Below are 21,440 nucleotides of genomic sequence, written 5' to 3' on the forward strand. Positions count from 1 at the left end.
TATTATTAGGCCTATATCATTACTTTATTTCTGATTTTATATCTGCGCATGTACATACAGAATAGAAAAAGTCACAGTGGGAGAAACATTTCTCTTTCATTACCTTTTGTCACGACTCGCACTTATGTGAAAAGTAGTGTGACGCAAAAAATTATCCACAAACTTGTAATCAACGGCGAGAATAAAGTTTATTGAGAGAAACAAAAACATGCGAATTGACTGAGTTAGGCAGTAGTTTTATTTATTTCAACACACAAAAAAACCAGAAAGTATATTTGTTGGGTTTACAATAAAAATATTAACGAAGAAACTTCACAATTTGTACCTGATAACATTAACACTGTTAGATTTCTTCCACTATGCACTTGAAATGTTCCGCACAATGTTTATCCACCCTTTCAAAACATGTTGAAAAACTATAATTACACTCTTTTGGAGTAAATTTCCTACACATTTTATTCACTTCTATTTAGTTTCGACTGCCCAGTGCTCGGGTTCACGCTTCACAGGAACAGCTTCTTATATACGGTCTCAGGGCCTCATTAACTATGTGTCATATTCGTGGTTCACTTGTCCGTAAAACGGGATTTGTCCTTGATGATAATGACTGCAGAAACTTAAGCTTTCCAAATTTTAAGTATTTACAATAATACAAAGAAAAAAATCAATAAAAAAAACAATCTAACATCATTTAAATCGACTGGCAAAAGTGCCCTTTCGGACTTCAAGATCTGGCCCGGCCCTGCAGCAGCTGCCAAAATATACTCTCTGACTGACTCTCTGATAGCGATATTGTTCATACCGCCCTCTTGCGACAAGACATCTCGCTTACATTCGGTTGATGTGGTCATTCAGTTGAAGCATGGCGACCTATCAACAAGGTCGCCGCCCGCGATCGCTATGAAAATTCCTTAAAGTGCGGAAACTATACCTATACTAGAGCAATCAAGACACCTGTAAATACAAAACGGTCATCGGAATGTTCAGGTATGTTTTCGCACGCACATTTCAGTGAAAATCGTCGAGTTTTTCGGGAAGGTTTTACCAGCACGGATGCAACTATCAAACGACGTGAAATCTGCTGCTGCATAATTTTCTAAAACATGAAAAAAGCACAAATGTGAATATTTTCTCATTAATACCCAATATTTTGTTCATGTTAGGGGAAAAGCATGGTGTCTATCCAAAATTGACCAAAAATACCATAATTTTTACATTTTACTGCTAAAATTCAACGTCTTCAGCCTGTCGTTTGCATCGTGTTGTGTAAAACCTAGTCTGGAAAGTTGTGGATTTTCACCAGAAATATACCTGCAGACTTGACGTGTTATATTGTCATGTCTGCTTCTATGTATGTTTCTGTACACTCATGCACACATCTGTGAAAGTCAAAAATTACTCTGACAAATATTTCACAAAATATTGCAACAGGCTGCTGTCAGAAAGTTTACAAAAATCATAAATCATAATTATAATAACTTTATTGATGTTATTCCTCCAGGTGAACGCTTTTTTTTACCAAACAATTTGACTAAAACAGTAGATAATTTGGATGAAACATGAAGTTTCATTTTGACAGATGTCAAAATGAAAACTTCATGTTTCATCCAAATTATCAGTAAAATATGAAAAATCATATCAATGACAGCAAAGATTACAGCCTGCCAGTTGCAATGTGTTGTGTAAAATTTGTCAGAAAATTTGTAGATTTTCACTAGAGATATCCCTGCAGAGTTGACATGATGTGGTGTCATGTCTGCTTATATGTACAGTAGTTTAACACAGCTTCTCTGTGTTACAACTAATCTGTATGGATTATCCTTACACAGTGCAATGTAACGGGGATTCTTTAACTGACCTTGACCTTTATAGCTGAGAAATTCACCATCACAATTGAAGTGAACCACTCTATTCCCACTGTAATCACAAACATATATGCCATCTTGTTGGTGATCAAAACACAAACCCTCTGGCCACTCTAAGTGTCCCTTGCCAATGTGTCTTATACTTTGCATCTGGTGATTCAAAACATGAACACAATTCCTGCCATAATCTGATACAAAAATACATTTCTTATTCACAATCAGATCCAAGGGAAGACTGACTTGTCCTTCTTCAGTTCTTGCAATGTGTTCACCAGATTTATTATATTTTCTCACATATCCATTCCAGTCACCAATGAATATAAAACCATCAGGACTCAAGCAGATACCTCTTGGATCAATTCCTTCTTTGTGTCCAAAACAGTTTAAAATCTTGCTTTGTCCAGAACTCACCACAACTTGGCCATTCCCTGGGTCACTCATAAAGTATTGGTCATTGTCTTCATCCACTGTGACATTCCATGGATTAAATGACTGGGAATGCATGGAATTGTAAGATGAGATCACAGCAGAGTTGGATTGGATCAATAACCTGAACTCTATGATTGTCTCTATCACATATAACCCATTGACCGTTCTTCTTGATGTATATTCCTCTGGCCAGATTAAATTGTCCTGGCATTGATCCAGACCCAAACACTTCAAGGACACTCCCCTTGACCGGATAGCCTAGGGAAAACAAAAACAAAGGTCAAAGGTCAAAATGCAAACTACAATTTCTATGAAGTCAAACATTTTCAGATCTCCCAAATTTTGACTGAATGCAAACTTCTTTTGTTTACACAAACACATGGAACATTGAAAGGAACAACTTCTTTACATGTTAATGTTACTCGCACGTTTCCATGGTAACATATTTGCATTTTATTGATGGAAATGTGATTTTCAGTCCATAAGGTAAGTCATTGTATTGCTGATCAGCTCTTTCTTTAGAGACGCCACGGTTGCCAGGTTGTAAATTGCTTTGTTGTGTTTTGATGTCAATCACACCTACATGTTGATGTAACTCACATGTTTCCATGGTAACATATTTGTATTTTATTGATGGAAATGTGATTTTCAGTCCATAAAGTAAGTTACTGTATTGCAGTGATCAGTGATCAGCGCATGTTTAACAGAGAGAGTTGCCAGGTTGTAAATTTTTTTGTTGTGTTTTGATGTCAATCACACCTACATGTTGATGTAAGTCACACGTTTCCATGGCAACGTATTTGCATTTTATCGGTGGAAATGTGATTTTCAGTCCATAAGGTAAGTCATTGTATTGCAGTGATCAGCGCATGTTTTACAGAGAGAGTTGCCAGGTTGTAATTTTTGTTGTTGTATCTTTACCTCAATCACAGATACATGTGTATGTAACTCACATGTTTCCATGGCAACATATTTACATTTTATCAGTGGAAATGTGATTTTCCGTCCAAAGTTATGTCATTTTGTTGCTGATTAGCTCATGTTTTACGGATAGAGATGCCAGGTTGTAATTTTCTTTGTGTGTGTTTGATGTCATTAATTAATCACAGATACATGCAGTGTCTTTGTTTATCTGTTTGTCTGTGTATTGCAACTATTAATGCGACCAAACTTGTTTTTTAATTTGTTTTCAAATATTTTACTCCTAGTATTGTTTTTTGTTTGTTTTTCCAAATTCTGCATTCCAAAACACAGTCCTGGCAGTCCATCTCTCTGTACGTCTGTTTGTTTTGAAGTACATGCCATTGATTTGGTTGTTTGTTTGTTGATTTGTTTGTTTGATTTTTACATGCCATAGTTTTATTTTTGTTTGTTCTTTTCTTATTTTTGTTCAAAATATATCAAACTGTACAATATTTCCAGGTGTATTTACATGTTTATTGGTGTATTTTATTAGAAACTTTAACAAATGTTAATCAATTTCCTTTTCTTTGTCTGAATAATTTATCACATAGATTTGCAAACATAATCTATCTTTCAATATTTATTTGTTTATTTTTTGTTGTGTATTGGCCATACTGGAATTTATCGTTGTTTTATAATTACTGTCTTTCAAGGTTGTTCACATTCACAAAACCTGTGTGGTATAATCTGTGTTTCCTCTGGCTTCTAAAATTTTTTAGTAAATTTACGAATTGGGTATTGAAACTTTTCGTAAATTTTGAAATTCATAAGTAAACTTAACCGTTCCAATACGGAACATGTGCTTAGACAGAACTATTTTGAGGTTTGGGGGCCTTCAGCTCTCAATCAACTAGCTGCTTCCTTGCATTCGTATATTTACGAATCAACAATGAAAAAAATTAGTAATTTTACGAATTTGAGAGTGGCAGAGGAAACAGATAATGATCATAATGTTTAGTGGTTTTATGTTACCATATCAGCTGTTCCTGGATTGTTATGTTTCTAATTTTCTCAATACTTTATGTGTTCTCATCATTTTCTTTGCTTCTAAGTTCTTTATTTCATCTCTTTGCATGCAGGTGATAGCATACTAAATTGCTTTGTGAATCACTTTGTACAATTATGAGTTCGTTTTTTTTCTGAATGTTGCACTCTTCATGTTTGTGATGTACTGTGTCCGATATTAGCATTTTTACACTCACTGGTTTTGAAGGCTTTACCAGAATGATATTTATTTAATATTTTCAATTCCCCTTGTCTAAATAATTCCAAAATGAAACATCTTCAGTCATGTTTGTTTATGGTGTTGGACAAAGTCAGTTTTTAATTTGTTCAAAGTTAATCATTTCAATTTTCCGTGCATTTGCAAAATTTATCATGGGGGTGGTTGCAGCTATCTGGAATGTGCTGAAAATATTATCAACCAAACTAAAAGGTTATTTGTGCCACATTTTCTGTTTGTTTGTTTTTTCAAATGTCATCATTATTCTATTCAGGCCCAATAATTTTAATTGCTCACACTGATAGGTTTTGTTATTACTCTGACTTTTTTCTGATGGCCATGCTAACTTTTGTTGTTGTTTAAAACATTTTGTAATCATTTGCTGAGACACACTATCTATTCAGCACTCTGTGTTACTGTAGTTGTTCAGTGTTCATCTATTTTGTGCTTAGCAGTCACAAAATATATAATCATGCTTGTTTCATGAATGTTTCATTGTTATATGGAAACTGAAAATGTTGAAATGATTTGTTAAAAATATGTGGTCTATTTTTCCAAAGCAACGCATTTTTCCTCCATTCCTTTGATAATGTCACATACACTCAATATTCTTCTAAGGTTGCTGTCAAAATCATTTAATGTAGATGTATAATAAGAACCTAGCAAGAAATTTTGTTGAATTTAATCAAAGTGTATTCAAATTAGTTCAATTTTTAAACATCCCGTTGTTTTTTTTTGTCCTTCATGGTTCCACAAGTTGATGTATCTATAAATGTAAAATTCAACTGTTATCTGTTTTATATCAAAACATTGTTTGAACATTTTCTCACATAAATTTAATGCCTCAGAACAAAGGATTCTTTTGTCCAGTGTTTTCACTGATGAAGAAAATATTCAAACATATTCTATACTGTAGAATATATGTGTTTGTCTACTAGCTAACTGCTAGACCACAGGCTGTCTGTGTCTTCTATACACCAACACTTCCTCACAACCCAGTCTTTCTATATCTGTCTCCTTCACACACCCATACGAGACAAAGACAGAGATATGAACAATTACATGTGTTCTGTAGTTTTACTGTATAGTACTTGCTATTTAGAACTGAACCAGTCATTAGATCGGTTGATAAATTGCTTTGTTGACATTGATGTTGCTGATGCGTCCATTTCAGTTATTTTGTAAATGTTTCTCCAATTTCTGTGTTGTTACATGCCATTTTTACACTCAACTCAAGAGTGGATTTCACACATTATATACTGTTTGTAGGTTAAGATATTTTACCAGTAACCAGTGTAAAATTATTCACATACAATTTACATAATATTAGGCATTTTTCACTTGTTTTTATACCGGTAAGAGCTAACCAACTTCATATTTGTTATTTTTGCAGCAAAATTGTAGCGAGATTGGAAGGTGAATTCCGGGACACTAACATAATGGGAGATGATATGCTGGAGTAATTCCACCATGGTATCAACTATGATGACACTGATGATGTCAGAAGATGAAGACACAAAGACAGGTGAAGGCGAAATGTGAAGAATGCCGCACCCATACTACAAGTACAGTGGCAAGATGTCTTTGGGTTCAGTTGAGCCTAAAATTCTACATCGTGTACACCATGTACACACAAACCAAACGGCCCTTTTCAGGGCCATCACATCCTCCAAAAAGAGAACTACCGTTACCAAAGTTTTGTTTAATTTGTATCATTCTATTTCTACATGATCAGTTTATTCGTTACTAATTATGGGGGGAGGGGTTAAAATATGAGAGCCAGCTGAAACAGGTGAGTTGCAAGTTGAAGTTCATACAATTAAAACTGGATAGAGGTGAACAACTTTATTACATATATCATGAGGAAAATAGAAAGGGCAGCTCTATTGCATCACAATCACATCAATTTTTGTTTGAATAGTCTTGTTCTCTACTTAATTACTACTGCCTGTACTCTATGAGAATGATTTAGTATACATGTACAAGGCATTTCGTCAAGGTACTGGTGCTTTGAACATCATCACACTATCTATTGAATCAGGACAATTTCGAGCAAGAATTGAGAAAGCTTTCAGCATGGTGCATGATTAGTCTAATTTCGTGCCTTGTCATATGGTTTTGTTCCATTGACAGATCATACATGCTACTACTGTTTTGAATGCAGAACAGAGTTGTCATCATCAATGATCGCCGCTATGTCTGCAATTCTGATCGCTCAATAAAATATTCACAAATCAGAATGCTCGGTAAAGCTGGCCATTAACAGTTGTTGATAGAACAGCGTATATCAGATCATTTTCATGAGCACAGAGCAACGAGTGGTAGAAATGGTAACCAGACGAATGGTAAACTTGAGAGGGGCTTAGTGAAACTGAATCTATATTGTGAAACAGGCAAGATATCAGTCAATGTTTTTACTAAGGTTTGAATTATACAGGTTAAATAAATAGTCTTGGCACCTTAGTGCTGTTAAACGCCTATTACCTAGTCTTTAGGTCTATAGAGCCTGTTTATTACCCGGAGAGGCCATGCGATACCAGAAACACATCACTATTCCTGAAGGCTGTAGGCCGAGGGGTATAGATGTGTTTCTGGTAATGCAAGGCAACGAGGGGTAATAAACGGGCACTATAGCCCGAATAAAGACAGACTAGGTTATAGATGTTTTATAACACACTACAATTACTCATGCTCTTCTACGGTATGTTATTGTTTTAAATGTGCTTTGATGTATGGGCATTTAGACTATACATTAACTTTGTAGAGAAGTTTACCGGGCGATTCTCAATAGCAGGGACAGGAGTGCCAATTTATTCACAAAAACAAGCAAAATATCTGTAGCATACCGTATAACGTCCTTGGTTGTACAACAACAAGAAGTTTTTCAAGTTCATGCTATTGAAATCAAAACTTTTGATGTTTTAGTCAAAGACACATTGCTTATCCTGGTGCTCATTCATCAAACTCTAATCATCTGCCATTGTTTCAAAGTTGCAGACGACACTAAGCGTATGGTCACATGACCGAATACTTTTTCAAAAACTTTTTACCCTAGGGGAATTTTCCCAGGAAAAAATACCCTGTGATGTCACTTTTTTCAAAGCATGAGAGACTATAGTCGTATCTATTTTCTGGTCAGGTGATGTTTTCTGATTAATTGCGACATGGAATGAGTATGTGTCGTGTTATAAAAACACTGTTGACCCTTATGTAACTGCATTTACCTGTGACTTCACATCATTTGAATTTACAAACATGTAGCAGTATGCAACTAATCCCCCATAAATCATAAACACCACATTGGTGACATTTTAGAATCACGGCGGGGTTAAATTATGTCTATCAATATCATGAAATCCCTGCGTGAATCTGTACTCTCAGTCGCAGTGTCCAGTTACTCTCTCGTCAACCATAGCAACTACATTAAGTAAAGTCTGGTAATTCACAGTACAAACCTGTGCTTTGCTTCAGGTACTGTGCTGCAATTGAGGTTCAAACCTGTACTGTGCTTCAGAGCAAAGGAAATTAATATTGTATTGTCTATTCTAATGCAAGGTAGATAATTCAATTCTGATAGTTTAGGAAATAGACAATGACATTCCCAGTTGTATCCTTTCTCCACTTCAAGTACTTTCTTGAAATTTACTGTGTTTGTATTTGAGGGCATTGTGTGTCATAAAATACATTTGCTTTATTATGATCACAAAGAGAAACTCCTCACAAGTCCGCACAAGCACTGTGACACAATGTCACCTCTGTGTCTATCAAATGTCGTGGCTCAGTTCCAGACACTGCACTTTGTGTGACGGTCAATGAAAAATTTCATCATAATTAATTTGGCAGGAGCTGAAGCTAGAAATCCAAAGCCATGACTCAGAGATGACCCATTTCATTACGACTCATACAGAAGTGATTAGGATATGTCAGCACTGATACTGAAGACTGACAAGAACAGTGGTACATTACAGTAAGTCTCACCTAAAATACAGCAGATGAAGTTTCAAGTGACAGTGGAGCACTGTTTTTTTACCGTGGTAAAGGAGAGGATCGAGGTACATACAATTTCGGATGATGTTTAAGGGACCGTCTCAGATTGTCGCAGAAGTTCAAGAAACGAAATTTCTTCGTTTAGATCAAAACCCCCTCCCCCTCCCCCTAAACGAAACTTCAAAAGTGCGAAATGTTCATGTCGCCTGAGAGTACAATGTTGCATTTTGCTGTAGCTGCTAAAGACGTATTCCCCTTGCCACATTACAATTAAAGTAAACGATCAGATTTGAGTACTAACACGGCATATTACTGCGTAAAAGTTTCATTATATTTTACTTTCCCTTTTTGCATGTCTTGTGCTGTTCTTTGTCTTTGTGAACACGCAATTTGTACTTGGTAGGGGCGGTAAATAAGTGAAAAACTTTGACAAGGGGGCCCAGGCATGTTCAATCATATTAAAATGACTAATGACCAGGTGCATAACAAGTGAGACTAAAGACATCTAGTGGTTAGAGCAGACGCTTATAAATAGCACATTTTTGAAAAAATGATACTTTTTGTCTTTGTATAATTTGATGAATGAAATGTTTAGGATACAATGTTCCTATCGGTAAATTGTGTTTGCGGCACAAACGAGATGGAAACAGTTACAAATTTGTTGGCACGAGTGTGCAGTTTTTCTTTAATTTAAAATAAACACACGAAAACTTGTGATCACAAAATAAAAGTGCGAAAGTGAAGTTCACTAATTGAATGGAGGTCAAACACCTTCCCTCCCCTAAACGAATAAATTTCGCTGTTTGAACTTCTGCAACAATCTGAGACGGTCCCTAAGGCTTGTACCTGTATTCTGCAAATTATGTTAGCTACCTGATCAAGGTATTGCTTCTGCAGTATACTCCATGTTAAATGTATGGACCATAGTGTGTGGTTTTATAAATACACATGTGATCAATAAACTAAAACTGAGATGAAGTCATGGGTACTCTGGCAACACCAACCCTAACAATAACTATAGGCTCACAGTGAGTCACTGCTGTGAACTCAAAGATATTAAGTATCATCTACAAAGCAAGCTTAACTATCTAACAGAAAAATGAATTTGGCTAAACCGAAATAGCTGTAAAGTCTATGATATCAATTGTCATATTAGCAATCTACAGCATGATTGGTTTCAACAATTTTTCATTGGAGAATGGATATTTAAGACTGTCTTGTAAGTTTGTATTAAGACAGATATTTGGACTCCCAAAATTTTATATAATCTTTTTAATCTGCCACTTTTGACAGCTCACTTTAAAGTTTTTCGAGTAAGAAAATCTTTGTTTTTCAAAAATCAAAATTTGTTTTTTGAATGGCAGCCATTTTGAATTTCAAATATTGGTAAATATTTGGTAATTTGTTTCTCCAGCACAAACCTATGCACTGTGACCCTTTATTTTTATTCTGGATTTGATAAGATAATGGCTGGAATTTTCTTTGAGGAAAGTCTGAGCAAATGTTAAGTTTATTCACATTCAAGGTGCATACTACCTTAAAGTGTGGGATTACCAATGAATGGGCCAGTATTAGCCACATCCATTGGTTTGCAAGTAGAAATTTTAGAAAAAATCTTTGTAATATTGTATTACTTAAAACTTTAAATATGGACAAAAGACATGGAATGAGAAGTCGTTTTTGAAAAATATTTTCAAAATCTCACCATGCAAGATTTCGAGGTGAAATGGTAAATTTTTTTCATTGCAAAAGAGCCTGTATAAAAATGCTGACACAGCAGATTTCCTTGATGGCTTTGATAAATAAAACACCGTATTGCCTGATCAGCAATACACAGGTTTTCATCTAAAAGTCATTGCTAGGGGATTTTTGAAGAACTCCACTCATCACCATGAAATGGCTATTGTTCAGTCTCACTCAACTGCTTACATGTTAATGTCTCGGGTAGGTTTAAATTTGTCACAAAGCATTTGTACAGAATTTAAGGCCAGAGTATATATGACATTGATGAAGAGGGGAGAGCTACAAAGAGAATGTTGAAAATGAAAAACACTAGCAAAGAAGCGTTAGCTTTTAAAGTTTATCATAGTACTTCATTCAGAAACGTTTTCATGATACAAGAATGACAGTGCCCATCAGAACAGAATAATTGTCTTCTGGCAATTTGTTCAACATAGTGACAGATCTTCAAATGTTTGAGGTACACGTTACCCAAAGAGTCCTGCAATTATTGCAGTATTGCTTATTTTGTATTGATCTTTGTGATGGAGCCAAACAAGGATGTGTTCCCAGCCTTTGGCTTTTCTCAATTCACGTCGCAGACAAAGAGTTGTCTGTGATCACATCAAACAATTCGACAATGAGTTTCTTTGTAATTCATATACACTATAAAAATAATTGTACATAATTGTACAAAGTGACATCAAATTTAATCAGTGGATTGTATGAATATATAATATATGTATAAACATATATATGGATGGTTGATATGATATCAGTTTTGTCATAACTGTGACAAAACGTCAAGTTGCCATAATGTATATATGACAAAGGAATCTACAGTGGTAGTAAATATCCTGAGTGTCTATCTGTCCGTCTGTCTGTCTGTATGTATTTATATATGTATATATGTATGTCTGTGTATATATATGTATGTATGTATGTATGTATGTATATATATATTTGATTATGTATGTATGTATGTATGTATGTATGTATGTATGTATGTATGTATGTATGTCTGTCTGTCTGTCTGTCTGTCTGTCTGTCTGTCTGTCTGTCTGTATGTATGTATGTATATATATATATATGATGTTGTATGTATGTATGTATGTATGTATGTATGTAGTATGTATGTATGTCTATCTGTGTGTGTATGTATGAACGTATGCATGTATGTATGTGTGTGTGTGTGTGTATGTATGTATGCATGCATGCATGTATGTATGTATGTATGTATATATCCCGGGTATGTATGTATGTATGTCTGTATGTATATACAGTATGTATGTGTGTGTAAGTATGTATGCGTGCATGCATGTGTGTGTATGTATGTATGTATGTATGTATGTATGTATGTATGATGTATGTATGTATGTATGTATTTATATACCGTATGCATGTGTGCGTATGTATGTATGTAAAGCACCTTGATCACATGTAGTTGTGGATATGTGCGCGATAGAACCCATTGCAAGCATACATGTATGAACAAAGTGATTTTGAAAAATGGTCAAAAGGTGTGAGCTTATACATTGTTGGACCATAGGACTTTGAAACTTTGTAGAATAATTTGTGTTTTAATGAAAATTTAATGTTATTGAAATCAAATTCATCAGATGAATAATATGCAAGTCGGTAGAATATAAGGGAAAGAGTAAAAATACTAAAATTCCACACTCAGGCAGTATTCACCTTTCGAATTTACTATTTGCTGAAGATGTCTCTTATTTACAATTTTGTTTGAACAATATTGATGGAATGACTGATATGCAGATTGGCAGAACAGACGGCCAAACAGTACATCATAAACTAATCCATGGCCTTTCCACTCTCACTATCAGAAGTAAAAAGTGAAAATTCATGTAACTTCTCCTAAATATTTGTTGTATGTATGTATGTATGTATGTATGTATGTATGTATGTATGTATGTATGTATGTATGTATGTATGTATGTATGTATGTATGAATGATTGTGTGTGTGGTGTGTGTGAGTGTATGGATGGATGGATGGATGTATAGCGGGGAATGGTGTTGAAGGAATACGTCTAGGCTAAAAGGGGACATTTATCAAATCGTAGCAGTTACAAACGATACTATTTTTCTCTCCGGATTGTAATTATGCTGCTGTTCGGCATCTCATGACAACTAAGGTTTTATATTCCATAACTGATTCTTCTTGTATCCACAAACTGATATGATGCTTTGACATCACAATCGGAATTCGTTTATGCGCATATTAAGTATTCCAGCTCATATAAAAATAAATACCAGAGGATAAAGTTAGATTTTTGCCGTTACAGCTGTTTAATTCATTGCCATACTGTGCAAAGTGATCGTTAAACTGTAAATTTTGAACTAACCTTTCTCAACTCGTCTCACATCCAGGTACACTTCCTTTGTTTCTTCAGGGATTTCAGCATCACTAACGATATGATCTGCATACGCTGATAACTTCTCAGTTTTTATCACCAGTTCAGGATTGTTGGTCTCAAGGTCTTGTGTCTGCGACTTCACGTGTAGAAACTCACTAAGAAGTGGGCTTAATTTACGTTCCTCCGCCGTGGCTCTCTCCATAGCCAAAGCTTTTCCAATGTCTCGTCCTTGTCCCTTTTCTCTACACCTTGACCTTCCTATCCCACTACTTATCATGAGTTTGTTGACCTTGGCCTCGAGTTCTTCATTCTTCTGTTCTATCTCTTCATCTGTCAGTAGATGCAGATCTGTCATCTGTGTGGATTCAGAGCCATCTGAAGGTCTTTGGTGCCGAAACGCCAATGTAGGATCTGTACAATACAATAGCTATCAAACCATTTCATATTTTGAAAGTGATATCGCTAAATTCTCACCAGCAAAACTATAAACAGGAGATTCGATGAATCCCTGCGATATGTTGTATCCAAAAGTCAAATAAAAACAGGGGAGCGAATTATTATGTTCTACAAGTAACGTTTGTTAATGTAGTATGGGCCTCGGGGACAGATATTCGGACCCTTAAACATTTACAATTCTTTTTGGTCGACCATTTAATGTTGGGCCTTTTTATTAAGCTCTTGGTGTAAGAAAAACATCTTGGGTCTTAGTATTTGGAAATCGAAAATTTTATTTATCCAAAAAAGAGTAGATACAGGGATGGTGACCATTTAGAATTTAATTTTCTGTAAGTCTTTGGTTATTTATTTCTCTAGTATCAAGATGTGCACGGTGGCGCCCGATTTTTATTCTTGATTTTGAACGATTATAGTTGAAAGATTGCTTGAGGAAAGTTTAAGCAAATGTTTGTATTTCACTTTCAGGGCTTTACTACCTTAGAAGTCGTCCTTGGAGCGATTATTTGGGGAAATTTAATGTCGTGGATGAAAAATTGAATCCCTCAATCAGATTAGCCGTGACAGAATATTCCACACAAGTGAGATCTACCTGGTAAATTTATTAAAAAACGGTTTTGCGATATTCCACCTCAGCCACTTGTTGTGTGAGATTTTTTTCTTCTCAAATAACCTTGATTTCGAAAAAAATTGTAATTTAATAGTGGACAATAAAGAAGGACATCAGTGGAAATTGTGACTCATGTATGATTTGCGTACTTCCCAACACAGATAAAGGACTGTCTTAGACTCTTTCATAACCCCTTGTTCGCTGCAAAGATTCTAATCGATCTAGTCTCAGAAAATTCAGAAACATCGTTAAATTACTGGACCAGTCATCTACTAATGGTGTGTAGAAAGCCAGGGTCTGCTTGCGAGTGTACACTGAGTCTCGTTCACCAATGCGCAAAGAGCATTTCGTTACATGAAAATAAAAATCATGAAGTTATGAAAACATGTGGACAAATTGATCTCAAACAGTTGTTCTTACACTTTCGGCATAGAAGGGTCACCAGAATCTTATATGTTGGCAACTCAAACAGTGATGATTAATTGCTACCCATTCCCCTTAGATATATAAGGCATTATCAAATCAACAGACCTTTCTTAACTCGTTCTTGTCCTACCAAAATTTGCTGCAGTGCTTTCTGGTGTTCCGTCTTTCTCATTTCTTTCTTTTCTTGCAAAAGCTGGTCAAGTAAGTTTATCTGACTCTCAGTCACATCATCTCCCTCGCTTCGAAACGCCTTCAGGAGTTCTCTAGCTCTGTTTACTCTTCCGAGTGACGTGTCTGTCTTCTTTGGCTCAGCAGATTCTGTTTTCCCATGACCTGTCTGCTGCTTAACATCATGCGTAGGTATCCCTAGAGCATAGCAAAGTACAAATCTATGAATATTTAAAAAAAGTAGAATTTAAGCGTGTAAATATTGTTATTAAAAGGCAGGAATACATTTATGACCAGGAAACCTGATTTGTGGCACACAGATCAGTAGTGGATGAGACAAACAAACGCTGTCTTTCTGGGCCTTGTTTGTTGGTGGAGATGTACATTGTTGGTGATGGACAAGTCAAGGATATTCAAATGACACTGCACACCATTGCTATCCGTTCTAATCTGGATACCACGGAGTTCCACAAATTTCTGCAATATCACCTACACCACAAAATTAATGTTGTATTTAAGAAAATGAGACTTAGTTTTGTGAATCAATCTTTAAGTTATTACCAGATAACGCAAGTTATCTGATGACGCTTTATGAAATTTTGCTTTCTAAAATCTGACAATTTTACATCTTCAGGTAAAAAATAACTAATAATAAACATAGTCTACATATACTTTGAATAAAACAGTTCTTACAAACTTACAATGACCATTTGGGGGGAAATCTTTTAAAGGAGCTAACTTGCAAAATGTTTCTGCTATATCCATTCAAAAATATATTTTCATAACAAGGGCAAATTATTTGTTTATTTCCCGAATGATGTAAAACTGTTGTGTATTGCTGTCCACAAAGGACTAGAAACAAAAGCTAAACAGCTCTGCTCCTGCAAGGGATCAACATTTGCTGTTGCTTCAAGTACGGCAGCAGTCAGGAGCTCTCAACTTTATTCTTAAAATTAATTGAAACCCTCTTGGTACACAACGAAGACTTGTCAAACTTTATGAATCAATATCCAAAAATTGCCAGGCGTCTATTGCAATCGTACAAATTTTCACTACGACAGAGAAGATGTAACGCTTTGCCTTTGAAGATACGTAATTAAATACTCTAACCTCACAATTATAATAAAATATACTACCTTACTAACTGACATATAAATAAACCTTACTAACACATTCCACATAACCTCAGATAAGATTTGGTACAAGGGAGAAGAAGACATGCAATGATGTGTATAATTACCATATTTTTGGATCAGTTCCTTTCTACACAAAAAGTATTCCTCATAGTCAATGGTTACGTCAATTGCAAGATAAAACGCCCCAATTTTATCCATGAGTTCATCAGACAGGAATTCATCTTCCATCATATCCTGAAGTTTACCATTCTCGTATTTTCCCTTAAGGCATTCCAGTGCATCTAATGACCGGCACGCCATTGTATAGAAATACTTTCATGACCAATGTCCTTCACTTCCATCTGATCGTGTTGCTTATCAAGCAGCTGACTAACTTCTTCAGTCTTCTCCTTGACTTCCTCACTTTCATAGAAACCTCTCTCTACTTCAACAACTGTTCTTCCATCTTCTGGAACGACTTCGCTCACTCTAACCTTCACCTTAATGTCACCTACAAATATTGAAAAAATGCAAAATATAACATCGTGTGTGCATGACTTGCACTTAAAAAATCTAGTCAAAGGGACCAAGTCGGCCATTTTTCATGAATTTTGTTTGATACAAAATCCTACTTATATTGTTTAACATGTTGAAAGATACTGAATGCATGGGTGACCATGCATATATTCGACCCTGGTTATATAGGCACGATACAGGAAACCATCGTGAAAATGAATTAGTGCTCATGACCATTAATTCATTTTCGTGATGGTTTCATTTAATTTATCTAAAGCCGGGGTCGAATTTATGCAAGGTCACCCATTTATTCAGTATCTTTAAATATGTCAAACAATATAAGAAGTATCTCGTATCAAACAAACATTCATGAAAAATGGCCGACTTTGTCCCTTTGATAACCTATTAAAGCCGTTCTAAGACCAAGTTAATATATCTTGCTGATATGTTGTATGTGTATGGGTCCATTGATATTTGAGTGTCAGAAATACTATTTATGCAATTAATTAATACTCTCTGTGGAATTAAGCAGACGATACGTACCTGGATCACGTTTCTCTAATTTTTTTTCCTAGAAACGAGTTTCGGCTCTGCCCCTTTAGTTTCATCACCTTTGATGGTGTACAATAACAATAGATAAATAAATAAATAAATTAATTAATTAATAAATAAACGTAAAGACAAAGCCCTAAAATTGTAATTCCTTAAATGGAGGATGGGTTAGAAATATTTGATATTAACCTGCGAAGGTGCAGTGGCTTCCATCATGTCCATTAGAAAGAAGAAAAAAATATTATACAGGAAAACTGTCAAGTAAAACTACTTTGTGAATTACCCTTGTTGTTTATTAATAACTAATCTATTCAACAGAAAACATACCTTGTGTATTATCCGCAGGCGATTTGGGAACTTCTAAGGAGGTTCCATGATAAGCCTTTGCATCATCCCTTGTTGCTTGGAAGAAAGCATCGTTTACGTCCTCTAATTCTTGCTTCATATTACTTTCCATAGTACTTTTGATATCACACGCCCGCTTGAGCGCTTTATCATAGTTACACAGGCATTTCAAAATGCACTGCTGCAAAGTATCGGAATCACTCGTATCCACCACGAGCTGTTCTTTGTGTTCAGGGAAATACTTCTTGATCAGCTCATGACTCATCGATTCCTCTGGAATTATGATAGGGACGGCAGCAGACATAGCTGCAAGTGTTAGGTTGACATAATGTACGGAAGCTGGAGGAAGAAGGACAAGATTTGAACGGCCTATTTCATCTTTAAGGGCTTTAGCTGATGGCATTCGAGCAAGAACGACTTTTAACTTGGGATGTGGATCCATACGGTCTTTGAGATCAGATTCCCAGCGCTTTGGTACTCCAAGAATTCTCCATTTCGGTGGTGATTTATAGTTTTTGTGGAACGAATCTGCAACTGCATTCATAGCTTTCACGACAACACTGTTTTTGTAAGATCTTCTAATTCGTGTTCTTGAAACAATGAAAGAATTTGAAATTCGTCATCATCATCAACAGAATCGGGAGAAGGAATCTTGAAATTATTTTCATCTATTAACGGAGATAATCTGTAGTGTTTGATGTTTGGAGATGTTTTGTACAATATTTTGTACTCTTTGAAAATACTGCCACCAACAGAAAACACGTAACGTGAATCTTCAGCTTCTTTGCACAGACTCTCTCGGCGCAATTCAAGCTCTGGAGCACCACAACTAGCAACGACAGGGGTAATAACGTCCCTGCCGAATAGATTTATCAAGTAGAATGCTGCCTTGGGAAAGACATCTCTTTCGATTTCAAAAGCTGCCTCCGACGTTATCATTCCGAATCCGAAAACAAATCTGACATTTGTCAAATCTTTCAAATTCGGAAAGTAGTATTTGTGTTGGTACAGCCACTCAGGATCAGGCGTTCCACCTTTGACCTTGAACCTTCTAAGGGGTGATGGCGGTACGAGCTCAACTCCATATTCTCTAGCTTCTTTGATTTCATCTTCAGTTGCTGTTAGGGTAGTGCAGTACACAGCTAATCCCAATTCCCGAAGAAGACGTGCCAATAGATGAACAGCATCAGTTAGCCCTCCCTGTAATGGACCTCCCCAATTATGGCCGACTATCAGGGCTTTGTTTCCATATGCTTCCTGTGTAAGTGCAGAAAGAATATAGTAACAGAAAAAACAATATTAGTTAAGTTATAATTATACTAGGTGCCGATAATTCGACTATTGATTATTACAGAAAAATATGATATGTAACAGAGTTAGATAAATAATGGTGATTCTTCTAATCCCTTTAATATAAAAGAATTGCCAATTGGCTTTGATGGAATACACTGCCTGAGAGAGGAAGACAAACTATGCCGAAATGCGCACCCAAAGTATTCAGAGAAACACGATTTGCTGAATGGGTTTTAGTGCTCGAAAGCGTATTTTTCACTTTTCGAAATATACTACCTTACCAACTGACATATAACCGAATATCAATATCAAAAAATTGGCAAGCCCATTCTGATAACACCAAATAATATGGACTTGTAAAAATCGTATGACCTATTCATTGACGTGATAATTTTCAAAACTCTGGGGACTATTACCCTACTATTGCAAGCTTCCTTAAAGTGTAATTTCACCGTACAGTGTGCGGCTGGAAAACATTTCCGGCAGAGATAAATATTGGCAATATTGTGTTGTCATGACGACACACCTATGACACAGAGTGAAGTTATTTTTTCACAACCTTTAGGTACCGTACTATAGAAAGTCAAACTATTCCACTGATGGTTCAGTAGTGTTACCAATGCTCGTCTCAACATTTCATGCCACTAGTCTGTAGTTATGTAAATTACACTACAATTCCATTTGGACGATTTTATTGGCCTGACACCTATGTATCAATAGTTACACGTGTAATGGAAGTTTCAACCATTAAATTCCACAGAAAACCATTTTAAAGTAAGAAACACGATACAATCTTACAATGTATTTTCTTCAATACAAAACCAAGCTGCTTTCAGAGTACCGTCACAATTTGTCAATTTCAACCACAGGGTGTGGCAAGCAATATTAGTTTAGAAGTTATGAATGTAATCAATAATGTCATGTATTACATTTTTTTCATGATACAAGCCATACCTGTGTCTAGTGCGTGCCTATTACTTTACCCTAACTATCTGTGTATAGTATTTCAAAGAAACCAATCTGTATCTGTTAATTGCCCTCCCTAATCCTTCCATTAATTTGTTCTGCCGATCACTGGCGCGGAGGCTTATCGCCCTGATCAAATACCTCGTTAGCAGCTCATAAGGTAGTTTTCCTTATGAGCTGCTAACGAGGTATTTGGTCAGGGCGTTAAGCCCCCGCGTCACTGATCGGCAGGACAAATTAATGAAGGGGATTAGGGAGGGCAATGAACAGATATAGACTGTTTTCTTTGAAACAATATACACAGATAGCTAGGGTAAAGTAATAGGCACACACTAGACACAGGTAAGGCTTGTACAAGACATTTATTGATCATATTCATAACTTCTACACTAATAATTCTTGCCACGCCCTGTGTTTCAACATGCGACCAGAGTTACAACTCACGATCACAAAGTACATTTGCATTAGCCTAACATGTCACACATTATGCATCATGTATTATCATAAGACGGAAATAATTTATTTCATTGTCAAACGAAAGCAGCCGGTTGATACGCAGTTGAATGAACATGTCGTCACACAAAGTTATAAATCTAGTTAGCTTCTCATAGGTAGCGAAAATTTTACCATTTGTGTCGGAATTTCGCTAAGTTACACATCAACAAGGCAAAGCATATTCGGTACATTACGTCGGCGTTGTCATTGCGACCATATGAAGTTCGACAGAAGCTTGAAAGGACAAAGTCGCCCATTTTTTTCATGAATTATGTTTGATACGAGATACCACTTATATTGTCTGACATGTTGAAAGATACTGATTGAATGGGTAACCATATATATTCGAACCCGGTTTTAGACACCACACATGAAACCATGGCGAAAATGAATTAGTGGTCATGACCATTAATTCATTTTCGCCATGGTTTCACTTAATTTGTCTAAAATCGGGGTCGAATATATACATGGTCACTCATTCAATCAGTATCTTTCAACAAATCAGACAATATAAGTAGTATATCTTGTATCAAACAAAATTCATGAAAAATGGGCGACTTCGTCCCTTTAAGAGATCTGATTGCTAATTAAAGAGAAAAAAGAAAACTTATGATTAGCATCCCCAACCAATGGACGAAACTTTTAGATTATGCAAGCAAACACAGTTCGGAATACATCTTCAAGGATCATGGTGGAAGAAATTCATTGGTCCTTCAATAATGGATTTCTTTCTTCTCTTTAGTCACTGAAAGCAAGTACACCACGGCGGCGGCTATATTGCACTTGCGGTAGTTGTGCTGTGGAGCCTTAAAATGGTGGAGAATAGGCATTGGCGGCAGAAAAGTACAAACTAATATTGTTACTAATGCAAAGGACTCTCCAGGTACCTTGGATTTAGGTCATGTTTGCTCTTGAAAGATTGAATGTAAATTGCATTTCTACTAGTGTACTGTGCAAACTTCAGAACGTATAAACCAAAATGGCGTGCGTAAATGATAAAACTAACACTCGTGTACTCGTGACTGTGTTATTATTATCATCTCCGGACTTTCTATAGTCTTCTTCCTGCCAAATAAGCATTCTACAAGTCTGTGTGCGTCATTAGCATTATAGCTTTCTTGCAAATACTGACATAATTAGTGTGTCCTGCTATAAACATTATGTATTACGTTATTGTCTGCTATTGTTTATTTACCATACTCGTTCAAATCTAAGACTCTGCCAAATTATAAGACTCCTCTGGATTATTTATCGATTCGTAAATGGTCGTTAATTGGTATGCATAAGACTCTCTGGGTTAACCCATATTCTGACAGAAAACAATAGAGAAATGGAATCGGCGACATCTGCCATGTGATTTGATTGTCGAGTAAAATGTCATTGTGTGTGTGTACTATGCTCATTCCCTGCCGGATTAAGTAGGAATCTACTGTTGGGTTTTGAAATATATAGATCATTTTGTTACTCGAAATCGTCAGAAACAAGCAGTTCAGACTTTGTTGATATACAACGAATATTTAAATCGTTGTGTTATGGAATTTTTGAGTGGAGTACGACTTTTTCGATAGCATAAAACTCAAAACGAGCGCTGGGATTTAGCTACCTAAACGAACTATAAAAGTCGAATTTTAGAACCCCTCTCTGATGTACGACATTAGCTTTTCGTTGAAAGTCAAACTAAAAATAGCAATAAGATATCGCTACCATAGAAAAGTCGTATTTTGAACGTCTCAATCAAGTACGATTCAACATTTGGATACTCTTTCACCACCACATAAGGGGGAGTTCAGTTATTACGGCCAGGGGTGGGCCGTCAAGATCCAGTGTGGTCATTTTAATTTGAAATGTGCAAAGATTTATTTTTCAAACAGCTCAGAGGGGGTCAGTTAATTTTCATAAGTATCCGTCTCGTCAAACAGCAGTTTCAGTGTTCAGAAATA

The 21,440-nt window shown here is 35.9% G+C and overlaps 1 protein-coding gene across 2 annotated transcripts in view; it reads right to left on the bottom strand.

Moving 5' to 3' along the window:
• Positions 1 to 220: 220 nt before the first annotated feature.
• LOC139127275 (uncharacterized) overlaps positions 221 to 21,440 on the bottom strand; it is a 53,107-nt gene continuing 31,887 nt past the window's right edge. The window contains exons 2-7 of one of the 2 annotated variants that reach the window (XM_070693188.1): positions 16,729 to 18,003; positions 16,393 to 16,460; positions 15,459 to 15,844; positions 14,156 to 14,416; positions 12,550 to 12,972; positions 221 to 2,552 (exon numbers count right to left, since the gene is read on the bottom strand). In XM_070693188.1, the coding sequence (XP_070549289.1) occupies positions 2,350 to 2,552; positions 12,550 to 12,972; positions 14,156 to 14,416; positions 15,459 to 15,654 (1,083 nt within the window). In that variant the 5' untranslated portion in view covers positions 15,655 to 15,844; positions 16,393 to 16,460; positions 16,729 to 18,003 and the 3' untranslated portion in view covers positions 221 to 2,349. The remainder of the gene's footprint in view (positions 2,553 to 12,549; positions 12,973 to 14,155; positions 14,417 to 15,458; positions 15,845 to 16,392; positions 16,461 to 16,728; positions 18,004 to 21,440) is intronic. The other variant, XM_070693189.1, reaches the window with a different exon arrangement.

This window comes from Ptychodera flava, unplaced genomic scaffold, assembly GCF_041260155.1.
Source record: "Ptychodera flava strain L36383 unplaced genomic scaffold, AS_Pfla_20210202 Scaffold_30__1_contigs__length_3116999_pilon, whole genome shotgun sequence".
Lineage (NCBI taxonomy): Eukaryota > Metazoa > Hemichordata > Enteropneusta > Ptychoderidae > Ptychodera > Ptychodera flava.